The 17,197-nt window shown below is 36.4% G+C and overlaps 1 protein-coding gene across 7 annotated transcripts; it reads right to left on the reverse strand.

Moving 5' to 3' along the window:
* Positions 1-1,114: 1,114 nt before the first annotated feature.
* Positions 1,115-16,103, reverse strand: ZNF207 (zinc finger protein 207). 7 transcript variants are annotated; one of them, XM_043903072.1, is made up of 12 exons: positions 15,916-16,103; positions 14,376-14,502; positions 9,995-10,133; positions 8,880-9,050; positions 8,686-8,761; positions 8,122-8,169; positions 6,953-7,023; positions 5,399-5,556; positions 4,116-4,208; positions 2,872-3,114; positions 2,112-2,271; positions 1,115-1,969 (listed from the first exon to the last, which is right to left on the reverse strand). In XM_043903072.1, the coding sequence occupies exons 1-12, from the start codon at positions 15,954-15,956 to the stop codon at positions 1,809-1,811; spliced, it is 1,488 nt and encodes a 495-aa protein (XP_043759007.1). In that variant the 5' UTR covers positions 15,957-16,103; the 3' UTR covers positions 1,115-1,808. The 7 variants fall into 7 exon arrangements, with proteins under 7 accessions (XP_043759007.1, XP_043759008.1, XP_043759009.1 ...); XM_043903073.1 differs by having other exon boundaries at positions 8,880-9,047; positions 15,916-16,100; XM_043903074.1 differs by lacking the exon at positions 8,122-8,169.
* Positions 16,104-17,197: the final 1,094 nt, after the last annotated feature.

Here is a 17,197-nt window from a genome sequence, read left to right on the forward strand (position 1 = left end):
CTATGTAGGTAGACATGTGTTTGTTAAGAAAAGGGGTAGAGAAAGAAATGCTTTCCTGGTGATAAATAGCACAGGAGCTATACCACCACTGAAGCAAAACAAATGGCACTTAGCTTTGTAATACTCAGTATTTTCTTTAAATCAATGACTTTACTTGTCACTTATATACAGATTCTTTTATGATAATTAAAACATCCTTTAGTATTTTGTTATATGGTTAAACATTTTTTTTAAACAAAACTTCAGATTCTGCTACCTACACCTCCACATAAGGTTATAGAGAAATGTTCTTTTCTTAGCTGTCTTAACTTTATATCAAGGAAAACTAAACTTGAGTTCATAATATTAATAATTATACTTTGCACAGGTCATTTGATACTTAAATAATCATAAAAGTATTCTACAGAAGATTTAAAAATAGATGCCAAAAAGTGGTCAACGAGCTATTATTATTAGACTTGCAACACAAGATACTGAATAATAGCAGTCATCTCTACAGAAAAGTTCTCCATAGAAGAGTTTTAACATTCAAATTTCCAAGGATGAAAAGGTTAACAGCAAAAAGCCATTTAGGCTTAATAACAGAAGGCAGCCATTTAATCAAAGAAATAATGAAATCTTCCAGGAACATAAAAAAAATTTTCAAATCCATCTGTTAACCATTTTGAGAGGCATATTTATATTCTCATAATTACACTTAGAATACATACCAGTCATTAACAGCACAAAAGGCTATTACTGCATGCACCTAAGCTTCTAGAATTTTGCACCTGAAAAGCTTCTGAGGTCCACTCAGTACCACAGTTTCAAATATAATCTAAAGGAAATGAATGGGTCTGGCACTAGGCTCTAAACATTAGCAGCAGGAAGAAGGGAATATTAGGATTTACATTTTAAGTCTCTATATCTAACGTGTACTGACAGCAAGGGGGTGGAAAGGTGACACAATATAAAGATTTCATACTCATATAATGACCCATATATATATATATATCTCTAAGTTTTTTGTCAACTGAAGGATTAACATACAATACCACATATACTGTCCAGTTAAAAACATGCAGCTAACGAACAACCTACAGTTCAATGACAGAATCCAATGATATATCAAAACTGCATTGGTAACTACGAATTTTATTATGTGGACATCTACTCTGGCATGCATTTGTACAAACCTTTCAGGCAGTGGTCCACAGCTGGGTTACGAATAAAAAGGCATAAATTTTTCTCTCATTTTATTACAATGAAGTTTTAACAGTACAGAAAAGTCACATGACCTTGGAGGGTCAGATTTCTTAAACCCTGCAACATGAGGAACTCTAAATACATTAAATATTGTTACACATTCAGACTTCCAATGTACAGGTACTTGGAGACAGTTACAGCCCTCACCAAGCTAGGTTGGGGACATGAAGTCCAACAGCATCTGAAATGCTGTGAAGGCATAACTTTACAAATAGCAATGTAAGCTTACAGAACTTGCCTTTATTAAGGTGGTATGTTCATGTAATTCCAGCGCCTTCACAATATAACGAACCAAATTTACTATACTTCACTTCTAAAAACCTAGATGAAACATGAAAAAGAAGCCATACAGTATAAATTGCAACTTCAGGAAAAGTTCCTGCTTTATTATTCCAAATAAACTTTCCCATGTAAAATAAATGTCCAATAGTTCCTGGTATGTGGGAAGATAATGTTTTTGTTAAAGTCACAATGACGCCTTATTGACGGAAGCTTGGCTATATAAACAGCACAAGTTGAGAAAAGGTTTAATCTCCAAACCTATTAGACTGGATGAAGTAAGATCAGTAACGGCCACCTTGCGACATTACAGGAGGTCTCATTCCCATCGGAGGTCGAGGAGGCCCACCTTGGTAAGGGGGCACCATTGGCGGTCCCTGCCCATATGGTGGCATAGCACCAGGAAGGTAACCCGGCATGCCTTGATGATGACCACCATACTGACCTAAAAAACACATTTAAAACACACAAAAAAAGATTCAGTCTGTGCACCATACTTTTAAATGTAATGCATTTTGCATATAAATTTGTTTTATGTGTATACTCAGAAAGCCACTAAATAAAAAAAACATAAAAAAGAGGAATACCATGAGGTGGCATTGGGGGTCTCATTCCTTGTTGCTGTGGGATGCCTGGCTGCGGTGGCATCATACCTCCAATTGGTCCAACAGGTGGATTACCAATGGGAGCCTGTCCTGGTCGAGGAAGATTACGTTGGTATTTAGGTAACTGTGCTCTTCTCTCTTCCTAGGAATAAAAATATGTGAGATGTGAAACATATGAACACAGAGAGTTGTTAAGCATGAAGGCAAGAAACTAAAGTCCTTATAATCATTTTTAAATGTACTTACATTCCAATTACTTTCACAACACAAATCAATCCAACTACTTAAAACCTTGATGCCTTAAGAAACGTCACCTAGTTTTATATTTGCAGTATGTTATGTTTGAACAACTTTCCAGGAATTATAAATTGCTTCAGCAAGAAACTGTGTAATGAAGAAGGTGTATGTACAGTAAGCAATCTGCAGATTAACTTACCTGCTTTTTCAATTCATTTACAAGTTTATGTCCAACTAAACTAATTTTTAAGAGTAAGAACCCAACTCACTACCTTCTTTTAGACATAGTGTTAGGGGAGGGGGAATGCATCTAAGATCAAAATATGCAATATTCACTTTGTTTTGTGAAGTTAGAATGGTAAAAATAAATTTGAATGGTAAAAATCACTTAGCATTCAATCAGATCTTAAGACCATTGTACACAAATTAAAACTTTTTCAAATGAACAAGTTGCTACAATAGTACTCAATCAAACTCTGCTAGTAAAAAATTGTAAACAACTTACCAGTGATATATCCTCATCTGGATGGATCAACTTACTGGTTGCACTGGTTGTGGTAAGTGTAGCAGGCTTACTTGTAATGGAAGCTGCTGGTTTAGCTGCAGTGCTATTTGTTGTACTAGTGGTTGAAGCTGTAGACTGTGTATATGCAGGGAATGTAGGCTTTGGTGGTTCTGTAGTTGTTGCAGGGGTACTATTTAAGGGCTTGAAATCTGTACCAACAGGTCCCTGGACAGCTGCCTGAGCCTGTAAAACAATCTTTCATCAATAAAACCTCAAAACTGAAATATATCTACCACCAATTTAACTTAAAAGCAATACACTAGCATTCAATAAGGGACAAAATTTTAAATGAAAACTAAGTTAACATGATCAATCCACAAAATTTAAGATAACATAAAATATTGAAAGATGTTGAATCAAAGTACAACTAAAACACAGCAGGGGAAACAAGAAACAAGACTGCTTATGTAATTTCTCAGACAGCATATATCTCCTCACCAATAATTAATTTACAAAGCTTTGTATTATTCCTAATTGATGAACTACTGTACTGTATCATGAAATAGAGTATGTTCAATTTTCATTACTCTAAATTACTTTTTAAAAAATTGATCTACCAAACAAAAAAATAAGAAAAAGTCAAATTATAGAATACAAAAAAATGTTTGCATAAATTTCAGTTACTAAGCCTACCATAAACAATCATCAATGGTGACACATTAAAGATATGGCCTTCAGAAATATTCTTTATACAGTAATACAATGTCCGCTCAATTAACAATGTCTGTATGATTATGATGGACAAAAGGGTTCAGTAGAGCTTTTAAGTATAAAGTTACCAGTAATATATTTGTTACTTTCTGTAACACTATGCATCTGAAACATGTAAACTAGGCCAATTTTTAGAACCAAATGCAGAGTACTAAATTTCCTTACGTTATACGTGATGCATTAAACAGCATAAAACAGAATAGCTTAATCATGCATCAAGCTAACCATTGGCCACTATAATGCACTTACTGCTTACATGCTTTTAACCCTTTAGAGCCATAGGAGTTTGGGGTACATTTTTTTCTATTAGTATGTGGTTCAAATTTTCAAATACCATTGATTTATAAGCCATTAATTTCTTTTTAAAAAATTAAATAATATATTTTTGGGAAAAGATTAAGTTTTTAAGTAGGGTCCAAAGGGTTAAGTTATAAAGCCATTTTAACAATTTTAAACTGCAACTTCCTGCGTACTTGTGCTGTGCTAGGAAACAGAGCTTTAGAAGATGCAGACAGACTTTCTGAATTGGATGAAGCTGTACTTGAGCTTGTTACAGGTGTCCCCATCTGTAGCATAAAAGAAAGGAAACAATGAAAAGTCTCCAAACAAATGGGTGAAAATAAGCCATGTGGTAGACTTTTTTTTCCAGTATAGATAGATTGCATTTCTGTAAATGCAAAATACAATGCAATCAAAACTGTTTTATATATAGAGGTAGGCAGTTAATGCATTTACAATAAACAGAGTGACAGTATGAGTTTCAAAAAAACTTTAATTCTGTATCAATAAATCTAATTAACCATAGTTTTTTCTTCCCCCTAAACCTAAGGTGTTCTGCACTATGGTATTTCAAAACTGATACCTTAAACTGAGAATTATGATGCATTACTTAATTCTCTCAGTAACAATATTTGCCAAAAGTTTAATAACATCCCTCAGGAAAAAGATCACCCCCAATCTCAAAAACATAAGTTAATATGTCTTAAAAGGCACTTAAAAAGTAATGCTTGTTAATTTAGCAACTACAAACAGGAAAAAGTTGAAAAAAGAAAACATCTAATAGATCATTTTAAGGTGAACAATAAAGAACATAACATACATCCTGATCTTTTGAATTCTGAATGAATTAAATACACCTGCCTAATTCAGAATGAAACTGGGATAACAACCATTACATACATACTACATATAATCTTTTGCTTCTGAGTTCTGGCAAGGGGTAGAAAAAAAGACGAGTAGAAATACCAGTTTGACTAGGTCAAAATCCATTAAATGATGCCCTTCCTACAACAGTGCAACATTGTTTAACAATTCTAGATTAAAGGAAGAGCCCAAAAATAATTTGCTACAGGTTTCAGGATTTTACATTTTTTTTTTTTTTTTTAGGATTTTACATTTTTGTCTTTGGTTTCATTCTACCCAGAGCTCATTATGTAAAAGAGGAGTTCTTAACATTTTTATTTAAGCTCCCAGAAATTAAATTTTCATTTCTAATAAAGTGAAGAATAACCAGCATTAACTATTATGAAAAAACAACATACAACACTATTCTCTGGTTTCAGTTAATCTTTTATGAGTAGAGAAAAGCAATGTGTACAAACATGGGAGAGAATAGGCCACTCCTTAGTACAATAAATAAATTATATTAAAAAGATTAAGAACTACTTAAATAACCTATGACAAACTTAAGGATTTCAGTAAACTGCACTTTACCTTTAAATATTAATGCACTCCTTTTTCAAGAATTTCGCCTTACCTGTCCTGCACTGGGGAAAAGAGGCTTAGTAACTGGAGGCTGCGGAGCCGGAACTGTTGCTGTTGGTGCAGGTGGTCTGTTAAGAATACCTGGAGCTGAAACAGCCTGTGCCTGAGTCATTGGAGGAATTCCAGGACGTGGAACAGGAGGGGGCATACCTGCAGAGAATTAAAAAAATTCGTAGCCAATCAAAAAACAAAACAAAAAACCCTATACTGTAAAATTACTAACTCTTGACTCCTGAACTCAAAGAGGCCCAGAGAACCTAGGCATTTGCCACTTGGAACAACTCTGCCTCCAACTTTCTACATGACTTTGTTCCTCTTTAAAATTTTTAGATGTTTAAGATACCACGAGAAAACCTATATATAGGCAGAGCAACAAGTAGGCCTATTGATATTTACTAATGCAATAAAATTTTCAAACATACAGAATTATTTCAATCATCTAAGACAGATGTTTCCAGAACTCTAATGCAAACTGCAATAAAAACTATTAATAGGTCATATACTCATAAAAATTATTCCAGAAAGGAAGTTACTCCACCTAAATACTTTAATACATACATTTTCCTAAATGCACCACTAGCCGTTCTTTCAAGTGCCTCAAAGTAACTTAAACTTTTACTGACTTCCTATTAGCAAATGAATACAGGTTATTTTTCTTTATTCCTTTAAAGGTCTAAAGTTATGTCAGATCATAACGTATGTGAAGCTGTTGCCTAAAAATTAAAGGTTGCGCTAGCTATGATTCAAATTTTGCTGCTGCTTTATTTTTCCTGCTCCTTTTATACTATCACTTGAGTACATGTGACTCTGTTATGGATTGCAAATCAAACGTGCTAGGACTAAAAAACCAGGCAACAGATCGAGAGAGTCTCATGGAAACCTGTGTGGCACACTTATTTCTTGGGCTAACCAAATCCCATCTCCTCACATTATAGACTTAGTCAAGATATTTTAATTAATTTGCAGGCTTCCTTGTACCTAGGGGGTCCATTAGACCTTTTTCTGGCAAATGATATCTAAGAGGCTAAGAGCTTCTGGGAAAGTTACTTTGCCATAAAGTAAAAGAAGTAAAAGCATCCTTTCTTGCCTGAGTCATCTTGGAACTACTGAGTAACATGTCTGAGGAACAAAAGCTAAGGCTGGCAAAGTGGCAAATTTAAGAAAGTATGGATTCTTGTTATCACCATAGTCATCAAATCTACCACTTAGGGTTGGGTTTTTCTGTTACGTGCTAAGGGTCTCCATTACTTGTCTAAAATATTCCTAATATATATAACCACTCTTTAAGTCACAAGCTCAATGACTCATTCTGGTTGCTTTGAAGACTACTTTTACTGTCTATTAAGACACACACACACACACACACACACACACACACACACACACACAAACTACAGTAATTTCTCACAGTAATTTTAAAAGAAGTCGCTAACCTATAGAAAACTTAAAATCACATTGTACCAATGCTCATAAATTTGTTATTCAAAATACTTAAGAATAAAACATGCCTGTCATATTAAAAAGGAAATTGTCTAACATTTCATACCTGGTGGCATACCAGGCATCAGAGGTGGTATTCCCGGTCCAGGTGGCATCATTCCACCCATTGGCATCATTCTATTAGAAAGCAAATTTCAAGAGACAACTAAAGTTAATTAACAGCATAAAACATTAGAAAATATTCTAGCTAAAAGCCTGAAACAACAATAAAGACTTGAATTTGACCTCTAATATTGAAATCTATCGAAGTGAAAGAACATACAACACACTAAAAACAATCCTATCAAAATAAATCCCCTAAAGCCCAGCAAACACTCTGGTTTACCAGTAGAAGAGGGGGAAAAAAATTCAGTGTCTGTTAAAAGAACATTTTAATACATTTAAAGTTACTGAGAACAAATATTTTACTCTTCTTAAAAACAAGAGGCCTTATCTAAAATGTGTAACTGGAAAACAAAATCACTTTCTGTCTCACTTGGAATATATCCACAGAATATAAATTAAAAAACAAAACCAAAAACAAAACCAAAAAACCTCCCCCTTTAAACAGAACCCTCCATTTTAGAGCTATCAGATTTTTTCCAAAAAGAAAAAATACTAAGTGTATTCTATGGAGTGAAAAGTTTTCTTTTTGGGGGGATGGGCACACATAAACCACGATCAAAATGAAAGATAACCAAAACTAAACTCACAGCCTCTACTTTTTATGTAGAAAGCTCCTAACACTAAACCAGGACTTAAAAGCATAACCCTTATTTTCCTTTTCTTAGAAGAGCTCACCTTCAAATATCAGTGTCCAATTCACTTAAAAAATCACAAGTTTTGTGAATTTTTGATTTAGGATTCTTAAACAGAATAACTTCTATATATAGGTTTTATTAAAGAAAATTCAATTACTTTCCATAATAGAGCATGTAATTTCACAAAAGAATATACTCTTTCTTAAATATCAACCCTCTCTAAGTCTCATAACTTTTAGCAGCTCGGGGAAAACAGCTGCAAAATTAGAAAATGATTTATGTGGGTCTATTACTATTTCCTCAGATGTTTTTTAGTTCCCTCCTTTAAGAGATCTGTGTCAGTTTGCAAATTTTAGAAGTTTTAGTGAGGAAGGTTAGAAAAGTTTTGAAGTCAACTGAATAGATACCATTAAACACACAAAAAAATGACATTATGATTATACCTCCTGAATTACATTATGAATGAGATGCTTACATGTTTTCACCGCAAAATGACTGGGTGTATTTTCTCTGATGATGCAATCTGTGAAAATGTATGACAAAATCAAAATCTAACTGTGATTTTCAAAATACAGTGGGAAAGTGTATTGTATACCTTTCACATCCAACAATATTTTTAAGTAAAAGTGATGAGCACGGGCACCTCATATTCATTTTAGTTCTTGAAGACTTGACAAATCATTTACAGAGTTTGCTTCTGTCACAACTACAAAGTGTCATGGACAGTTCTGAATCTCAAAAACTCAAATCTACAACCAACTACTTTAATTACATCAGATGCAATTGAAGCAGATGGCTGCCTACATTTATCCTAAAACCCAAAAATCTATTCTCTCCAGAGGCAAATTTATATTCCTTAAATTTATTAGTAATTTCTTTATTAGATAAGTTTAATAATTAATAGAGCCCATACCTTTTAGAAGCAAAAAAAAAAACAAAGAAAATCCCACAAAGTAACATTTAATTGATGTAAATACCCAAGCTGAGAAAGATCACTACTAGGCACCAGCTCACAAGTTAATTAAAAGAGTTTCCTTACCCAGGTGGCATTCCTGGCATAACTGGTGGCATTCCTGGCATCAGAGGAGGAACACCTGGCATTAATGGAGGTATGCCTATAAATAAGAATTTTCACCAAAAAGAAAACATACAAAAAGAAGGAAAAATTAATACTTCTAATCTGTATCAATGAAGACTTGAGAATGTTAAATTGTAAGAGGCCTTAGGTGCTACCTGGAGGCATTCCTGGTGCTCCTGGAACAGGCGGTAGTCCTGGTTGTGCCATTGGGGGGATATAACCTTGCTGAGGCTGAACAGGCTGTGGTTGAAATGAAGTCGAAGCTGCAGAGTCATCATCATCATACTCATCAGAATCATCTTGCTGCTTCTTTTTTTGACTCTCTGCTAAAAAAGGTTCAATTAATTTTTCCCATAGAGTAAAAAAAAGAAAAACAAAGCAAGTCTAAGACATTCAACATTTAAAAACTTTATTTCGGTGCAACTAGCTCTTGAGATTTTTTTTTGCAAAAAAAATTCGGCCAACACTGTTCTTTACTCTTTAAATGGTTTTTCAATCTGTATTAAGCAAGAAGGTTAACATCCCCTCCCTATTCTATGGCAGGCAAAAGTCATTTTCCTAAATCAGCTATACTTTACATAACAAGCTTCCTATTCCACTCTAAAAGGTAAATTATGACAAAGCAGTCTGACCTCCCTGTAATGCTTTTCAAAATAAAAAATTTCTTAGGTTATTAGTAAGATTCTATCATTTGGATAGAAGAGGGCTGCAAATACCAAGTCAAATACAGTACTAAAAATTTACAACTAGTGATTTCATAAATCTAAACAAGGTACCTTCATTTTTAAAGGCCTTAACACTTGCTATATCTACCTGGAATTCAGTTATGAGCAAAAAAATGTATGAAATTATCCAAACAGTACCATGTATACAAAACAAAATCTATTAATTTCAAACATAAGACAAAAAAACTCAAAACTGTGGAATTCTGAATAGATCTAATGTGCGGTGCTATGCTTAGTCGCTCAGTGTGTCTGACTCTTTGCGACCCCACAGACTGTAGCCTGCCAGGCTCCTCTGTCCAAGGGGATTCTCCACATAAGAACACTGGAGTGGGTTGCCATGCCCTCCTCCAGGGGATCCTCCCAACCGAAGGATCAAACCCAGGTCTCCTGCATCACAGGCAGACTCTTTACTGTCTGAGCCACCAAGGAAGCCCGAATAGATCTAATACCGACCATTAAATTTATACTTTAAAATAGTAATAATACTCTCATTAGTGAAGCTTTATTAAGAAATTTATTTATTAAGCGTATACCTTAGCATTTACCTTGTGTTTTTTGTTCAAGAAGTCGTCTTCTTTCATCCATATCTTTTTCTGGAATACCTTCCATACCATATATTTCCAACTCTATGTCTGTTCTCCCAGGTATTGCATTTGGTACTGCATCTATTGTCTCTTTATGCACCTAAAATTAAAAAACAAACAAATCCACACAAACAGAACGCAAGCCTTCCATTAGATAGACAAAACTGCCTCATGAAAGTCTTTTTTAAAAAAGAATTTTAAATTACTCATAGACCATTTAGTATAAAGGTAAAGAATAACTTGTTCTATAGTGAGACTGAATTCAACCCCCCAGCTTTTCAAAATCTGGGCAAATCATCTGACCTAAGCCTCAGTTTACTTCACCTAATTTACTACCTAACTTCTCAGGTTATTTTTAAGATTAAAAAAAAAAACTGTATATAAAAAGCACTTGGCAATGTGTAGCTTATAATCTTGTTTGAATTATTAGCAATGAAGTAACAGTACTACTCAAATCAGGGAAGTCTGAAGTCTGAATTAAGTAATGTTTATGAAGCCTTATTATATTAAATAAATAATAAATAAATAAAGTGAAATTTCCAATGATGTACTTGACAAGCTAGTAATTACAAACCACAAAGTGACATTTATAATTAGCATTACCCACAGCTAATGAGTCACCTAAGGAGCTTAATACTGCCATAGCAGAGAACCTGTCCCTATCTCTGAATATATTTGGTTGATCACAAAAAGAAGTTCTTAAGATGTGTTATTGTGTAACACTGAGGATTCAGGACCTTTTTTCACTGTACGGTCTTTGCTAGTTCAAACATTTCTAACCCTCAGTGAGTAACTTCTATCAATATGGTAAAACCCTGGTCAGTCTTGGTTCCTTCAGCAAATATGTTTTAACTTAGGTTAAAGGATGTCAAAGTAGTTTGCCTAGACCACTGGCTTCAACTGGAACCTTATCAGAAATCCAAATTCTCAGGGCACACTTGAGTCCTATTGAATCAGAAACTCTTGAGTACAACCATGAATCTAGGCCTTCAAGGTGATTCCTTTGCATGTTCAAGTTTGACAACCGCTTTTATACGGTAAGGGTAATGACTTTGATACAGTTGTCCAAGTAACACATTTTTCTTTTCCTTTAAGACTCTTTCACAGAACAAAAGGTAAAGAAAACTTTTTTCTTTCTAGAAGAGTATCTCAAAGATTTAAAAAACTGAAATGCAAATCAAACTTAGAAATTATCTTATTATGATTAAAAGATCCATGAATAAAGCTACTCAATAAATCATGTAATTATTCCCCCCCCAAGTTTTTTAGAATGTTACTTTTCTTGATGATGAACATGAAGTCATCTCTATGTTCTCTAAAGAAATATAGCTACATCCACAGACACAGTAACTAGTTTTCATTACGCTTCTAAGTGATGAGGGGAAAAACATCTTTTATCTATAAAAACTGGAGCATGTGTCTAATTTAACTGCCATGCCTATGTCACAGGCTGCTATAAGAATATATAAATAGACAATTTTTTTTTAATAAATAGACAATTTCAATTAAATACATTACTAATAGTCCTTCCAGCTTTCATTACACTTCTTTGCTCTTCTCTTATAGTACAACTCCCTGAAACAGTGCCTCTACTTTCCCTCTCATTTCTCTTGCAAGCACTCCAAACAGCCTTTCATCTTCTTCATCCTAGGAAAGCACTCCTGGCAAGTAATCAATGACCTCTACTTTGATCAAACCACTCTTCGCCCTGTGCTTTCTTGACCTACCACTAGCTTTGACTTAACTCTCTCCTTAAAACACCTCATTTGAAAAAAAAAAAAAAAAAAACACCTCATTTGGCTTCCAGGGCACTAGTCTCTTGGTTTTCCTACCTTCTCAATCTTGATAGGTTTATTTCAATCATCTGGTTTATTTTAATCAGCACTACCTCTAAATGCTGGGAGACACCCAAGGTGGAGTCCTTGCACCTCTTTTCTATCTATACTCCCTAAGGACATCTAGTATCATGGCTTAAAATAGCCATCCTTATACTGTATCCTCCCAAACTTCCATCTGTAGCTCCAACTTCTCTAAACTATAGACCTGCAGATTCAACTGCTTATATGCCATCTCCATCTGGATATTCAGTAAGACCTTCTCAACAATAAAATACTCAAAATTAACATAAGATGATTTAGTATTCTCACCTCTAAGCCTATTCTTCCCGAAGCTTTCTAGACATCAGTGATCATCCCTTGGTATCGAGGAGGAACTGGTTCCAGGACTACCCATCTCATACCAAGGATGCTCAAGTCCCTCATATAAAATGGCATAGTATAGTCACCCTCCAGTATCTGTGGATTTCTGCACTTGAGGGTTCAATCAACTGACTCCCAACTGTGGTTGGTTGAATCCACCGTGATACCAAAATACCAAGGGCCAATTGACTATCACTGTATTCAACTCACTTTTCACAGTGCTCAAACCAAAAACCTTCAGATCATCCTCCACCCCTCACTTTCTCACCTTCCACATCTAACCCATCAACAAATTCTTATCTCTGTCACGATCACCTCTTGCCTCCAATACTCCTAAGGCGGTCTTACTGCACTCTACAGTCTCTTCTCAACCTTACAGCCAAAATGACCCAAAGTACACCAAAGCATGTTACACTTCAATTAAAACCTCCCATTTAACTCAGACTTAAAGAAATACAGCAGCCAACAAGACCTCCTATATAAAGTAGCACATTGCTGCTCTTCCCTCAATATAATACTCCTGATGTAACAGTTTCTCATTTGCTGTTCCCTGGAATCTCTCCCTCACCCTCTTTGATCTCCGTTCAGATGTCAGCTTGTCATTCAGGCCTTTACTATCTTATGGCCCTCCCCTATTCCCCTCTACCTAGTTTTAGTTCTCTATCATGTATCAGCATAAGACTAAGTAAACAATTATAGGTTGTTTTCCTCCACAGTGTTGATCTAAACTTCACAAAAATGACTATTTTATTCATTGCTATATATATGGTGCTTCAAACACTGTACAATGCTGTCTCACATAAATGGTAAAGTCCTACATCTGTACTATACAATAGTCATCCACCAGTCACATGTGACTAAGCAATGGAAATGTGGCTATAATGTGACTAAGGAATTTAACTTCTCTTTTTTAAATTTCTTTTAAAATAGTCACAGGTAACTAAGTGACTGGGTTTCCCTCATGGCTCAGCAGTAAAGAATCTGCCTGCAATGCAGGAGACCTGAGTTCAAAGTGGCAACCCACTCCAGTATTTTTGCCTGAGCAATTCCAAGGACGGAGGAGCCTGGCAGGCTACAGTCCAGGAGTCAAAGAGAGTCAGACAGGATTTAGCGATTAACAACCAGTGATTGCCACAATGGAAAATTGCAGATGTAGCAGGCACTTAGATTTTTGAATGGATTTCAAATTACTGATTGGCTTGATAGAAGTGAGAAAGATCTACAAAAACTTATTTTTAAGCTTGGGGAAGCAATAATCTTGTTTTAATTTACCTCCCTGCCTCCTACCAACAGTAATTTCCAATGGGGATTCCTTCATCTCACGCCTCTCTAGGGTCCAATTACACAAAAATTCAGGCAGCTCTAGGACTGGCAAAGTAGAAGAAATGTTGAATAAAACAGATCTTCAAAAATAAAACTTGCTAGATCTTCAGAAATATACATTACAAAGCTCCCCCTACTTAGAAATGAAAAAAACCTAAATTTTAAATGAAATACAGCACTACCCTTCCATGGAATAAATGGTGGAACTAAACCTAGCCCCAGGCAGGCAACGGGATTGTAACAAATCCTTCAATGGCAGAGTAATGGCAGTTAATTATGTACTAATTCTTTTTTTTTTTTCCAAAGGTTTATTCACTCAGTGACCTTTTTTTCAAAGGTTTATTGACTCAGTCATTTGCGACCCCATGGACTGTAGCCCACCAGGATTCTGTGTCCATGGAATTCTCCAGGCAAGAAGACTGGAGTGGGTTGCCATTTCCTACTCCATATGTACTAATTCTTACAGGAGTAGAACTGGTCAGATTGTCTACAAAATTTAAATCACTAATCTTTGTCTTTTTGCCCAAGTATTGAGGAAATATTTTGTGATTTCAGCCTGTCAAGTATCTAACTAGGATGAAGATATCAATAATTTAAAGGCAAATACTAATAAAAATTCTTTAAACATAGAAAATCAATCGTTTATCTTCTCCATGGCTAAACGACCTTTTTTTTTTAAATTAACTGGTCAACTTATCCAATCTTTTGCAATGAACAACAACAAAAAACACCCTTGGGTTTCAAAAAGAAATTCAAGGTTTTTCCTCCATGTTGTTTCCAAACTACAAGAGAGCAAAAATTAAGAGAAGAAAACTCCTTACCTGCATGCAATGAATAGCTAAGCCAGGTCCTGTATACAATTTCTTATGACATATATGGCATTTAAAATGCTTTGCTTTTTGGTGCTGTATAAGGATCTTCTCATCATCAAAATCTCTATTACAATACCTGATCACGATTGTTAAGGTACAAAAATATAGCACAATAACATTACTTACAGAAAATAAATATGCAATTAAAGAGAACACTATTCACTACTTAACATTAAAAACGGAGAACAGCTAAAACCAAAAGTACTTTGTATAAACTCTGCTTTTGGTATTATATAACTCGAAATAAACCTGCCACTAATTTTGGAATTTTCAATGTCCCGGAAGCCCACAATCTCTCTTCACCAACCCTAAAGAAACACATCTCCGTAGACCGTAGGCCATATAGCTTTGTCAAATTTCAGTGTTTACCAGATTTATGTGAAATTAACTTTTGTTCAATTTCTCAACATTTTACAAACGCACGTTGTTAACTGCAAGGGATCAATGTTTATTAAAGAAAAACAACACAGTTTATATCGACAAAACTTCAAGGATTAAGTAGAACATAAAAATAATCAGATTAAGAATTTACATTTAGAATTTAACACTAATTTGGGATCTGAAAATAAGTTCACTGCGAGTAAAAGTAACCATTTCCTATAAAAACCCATAAAGTTGCCTGCAATTCCGAATTTATGTTGCCAAAGGTTTCATTTAAACTCACATAAGAGTTATGTTACCGAGCATTAACTCACCAATTAGATTTTCCTAAAAGCACTTTAACAAAACTTGTAACCATTTTTCAACTATTACAAAAATAAATTCAGTTCTGTAGCCAAGCTTTTTTACGTACAGGACAATAAATAAAAACAATTGGAACGTAGTTTATTAACGTTTCCGGGGAGGGGGGGAAAGACGCCACGTTTTATTCCTAAAATGCATTTTTTCACTACTAGAAAGCTAGGTATAAAGTAAGTAACCCCACCCTGTTACTTCTCGAAGATTAAGGCGCCAGAGGGTGAGACGCGGAAGCTAGATCTACCGCCCACCCCCGCAATAAAAAGCGGGGGGGGGGGGGGTCGAAATCAGGGTTGACTAACAGAAGCCTTTACGAAACCACTGATTCCACCAGAAAAACAAAGTTGGTGACAGACTCCGGAAGCTCTCTCCTAATCCTCCAGAATCAATCAGCGTATTATACTCGAAGTCCCTTTGTGGAATCGTCAACAAAACAACGGAGTGTGGCAGAAGAGTCCTCAGGGTATTCTGTCCTTGGTGATGGGGTCCGAGCCGCCTCAGGGGGTCAACGCTCGCACCAAAGCAAGAACCTCCTGAGTCACTAAGTCCCACGACCCACAACTGCCAGAGCCTCTCGCCCCAGGGCACCTACTTTCTGACGAGTCTTCACAAATCCAAGTCCAACCACCAAACCACCGACCTCGAGGCCTAGATCCCACTCTCCGCCATAGGCCGAAACCAGGCCTCTCCTAGCCAGTCATCACTAACCGGCACCCCCGCTTGGCCTCGACTTCAAACCGACAAAGGATACCAGCACCACGGCTTCAGCTGCTTCTTCTTCTTGCGACCCATAACTGCGCTCTACCGACAAAAAGAGGAGAAAACAAACAGGAAAAAACAACGTGAAAAATAGCTCACTCTTCCGACCCAACCGCCACCACCGCGTCCCACAGGAAACATCCACAAAATGGCCGACGCCTTCGCTCGCCGCTCTGTCTCCCGTCAGGCTCTGCGGCCGGAGGCGGTGCCAAGCCGGGGAGGGTCACGTGACGCAGGCCTCCGCCCTAAGTGGGGGGAGACTCGCGGCCGTGTCGGGCTGGCGGCCATCTCGTCAGTGCTTGCCATCTCGGCTTTCGTGTGCAAGCGAATTTCTCAGAGCTTATTTTTCTTTATAAAGGATATGGTGACCCATTTACGCCGAGACGCTCGCGAATTGGAGGGGTGAGCAGGGGGTGGAAAAGCTGAAAAGAATCCCCAGAGTAATTCAGGGTAAATTACAAATAAAGGATAACTGAGACAGCACCCAGTTTTTCGTTTTGTTTCATTACCTGATTACTCTTTGTAGTAAGCGGTGGACGTTTTTCTACTACTGAATCAAAGAAGTCGCAATCTCAGTCTAGTAACTCACACATTGGTGATAGGTGCGTAAAGTACGCAGCGTGGTCACCGAGGTGATGGAAATACGAGGTGTTGGCAGGCCTCAAAGGAGAGGAGCCTTTTTATAGAGCCTTGGCGGTCATCAGGGTATCAAGGAAGGTTGCCGGAAGAGTGAATGGGAGCAAGCGAGGTGGAGGAGAGGGTATTTCCCTAAGGGTGCAAAAAGTGCAAGTCTTTGAGCCTGAGCACCTGAAAAAAGAGCTAGAGGTAGTAAGGTTGGAGGTGGTAGTGAGGGGGCTGATGGCAAGAAATGATGCTGGGGAGGCTGGCAAAGATGACTTCTTGAGATTCTCAAGCAGTCTGAGAAGTTGCGTTTTATGCTGATGTCCCTGGGTAGCAACCTAGGAGTTTTAAGAGGACAGTTAGAGAATAACACAAATAAGAGTATAGTTGCTTTAGAGTCCAGGTGCTTGGGATCGTTTCTACCGCCTATTTGCATGACTTTGGGCAAGCCACTTAAACTTCTCTGCCTGCACTTAGAGCACAGTTTGTCATAGAGAAGTAACTAGTAATGTAAATTACATGTTCCTATTAAAAGGAAAAAATAATAGCGGATATCCATGAAGCATTTGTGTGCCAGACAAGGCGTAAGTTTCACATTACTTGTCTCAACAAACATGTGATGTAGGTGCCACTGTTATCACCCGGTAAATACA

This window comes from Cervus elaphus, chromosome 5 (genome assembly GCF_910594005.1).
Source record: "Cervus elaphus chromosome 5, mCerEla1.1, whole genome shotgun sequence".
Classification (NCBI taxonomy): domain Eukaryota; kingdom Metazoa; phylum Chordata; class Mammalia; order Artiodactyla; family Cervidae; genus Cervus; species Cervus elaphus.

Bases quoted from the DNA above. Each gene is read 5' to 3' on its own strand.
- ZNF207 (XM_043903072.1), bottom strand. From the start codon at position 15,956: ATGGGTCGCAAGAAGAAGAAGCAGCTGAAGCCGTGGTGCTG. The intron at 8,762-8,879 runs GTAGCACCTAAG...TCTTATTTATAG, and splicing joins AGCACCAGGAATGCCTCCAG to GCATACCTCCATTAATGCCA. The intron at 5,557-6,952 runs GTATGAAATGTT...AATTCTCTGCAG, and splicing joins GATGCCTGGTATGCCACCAG to GTATGCCCCCTCCTGTTCCA.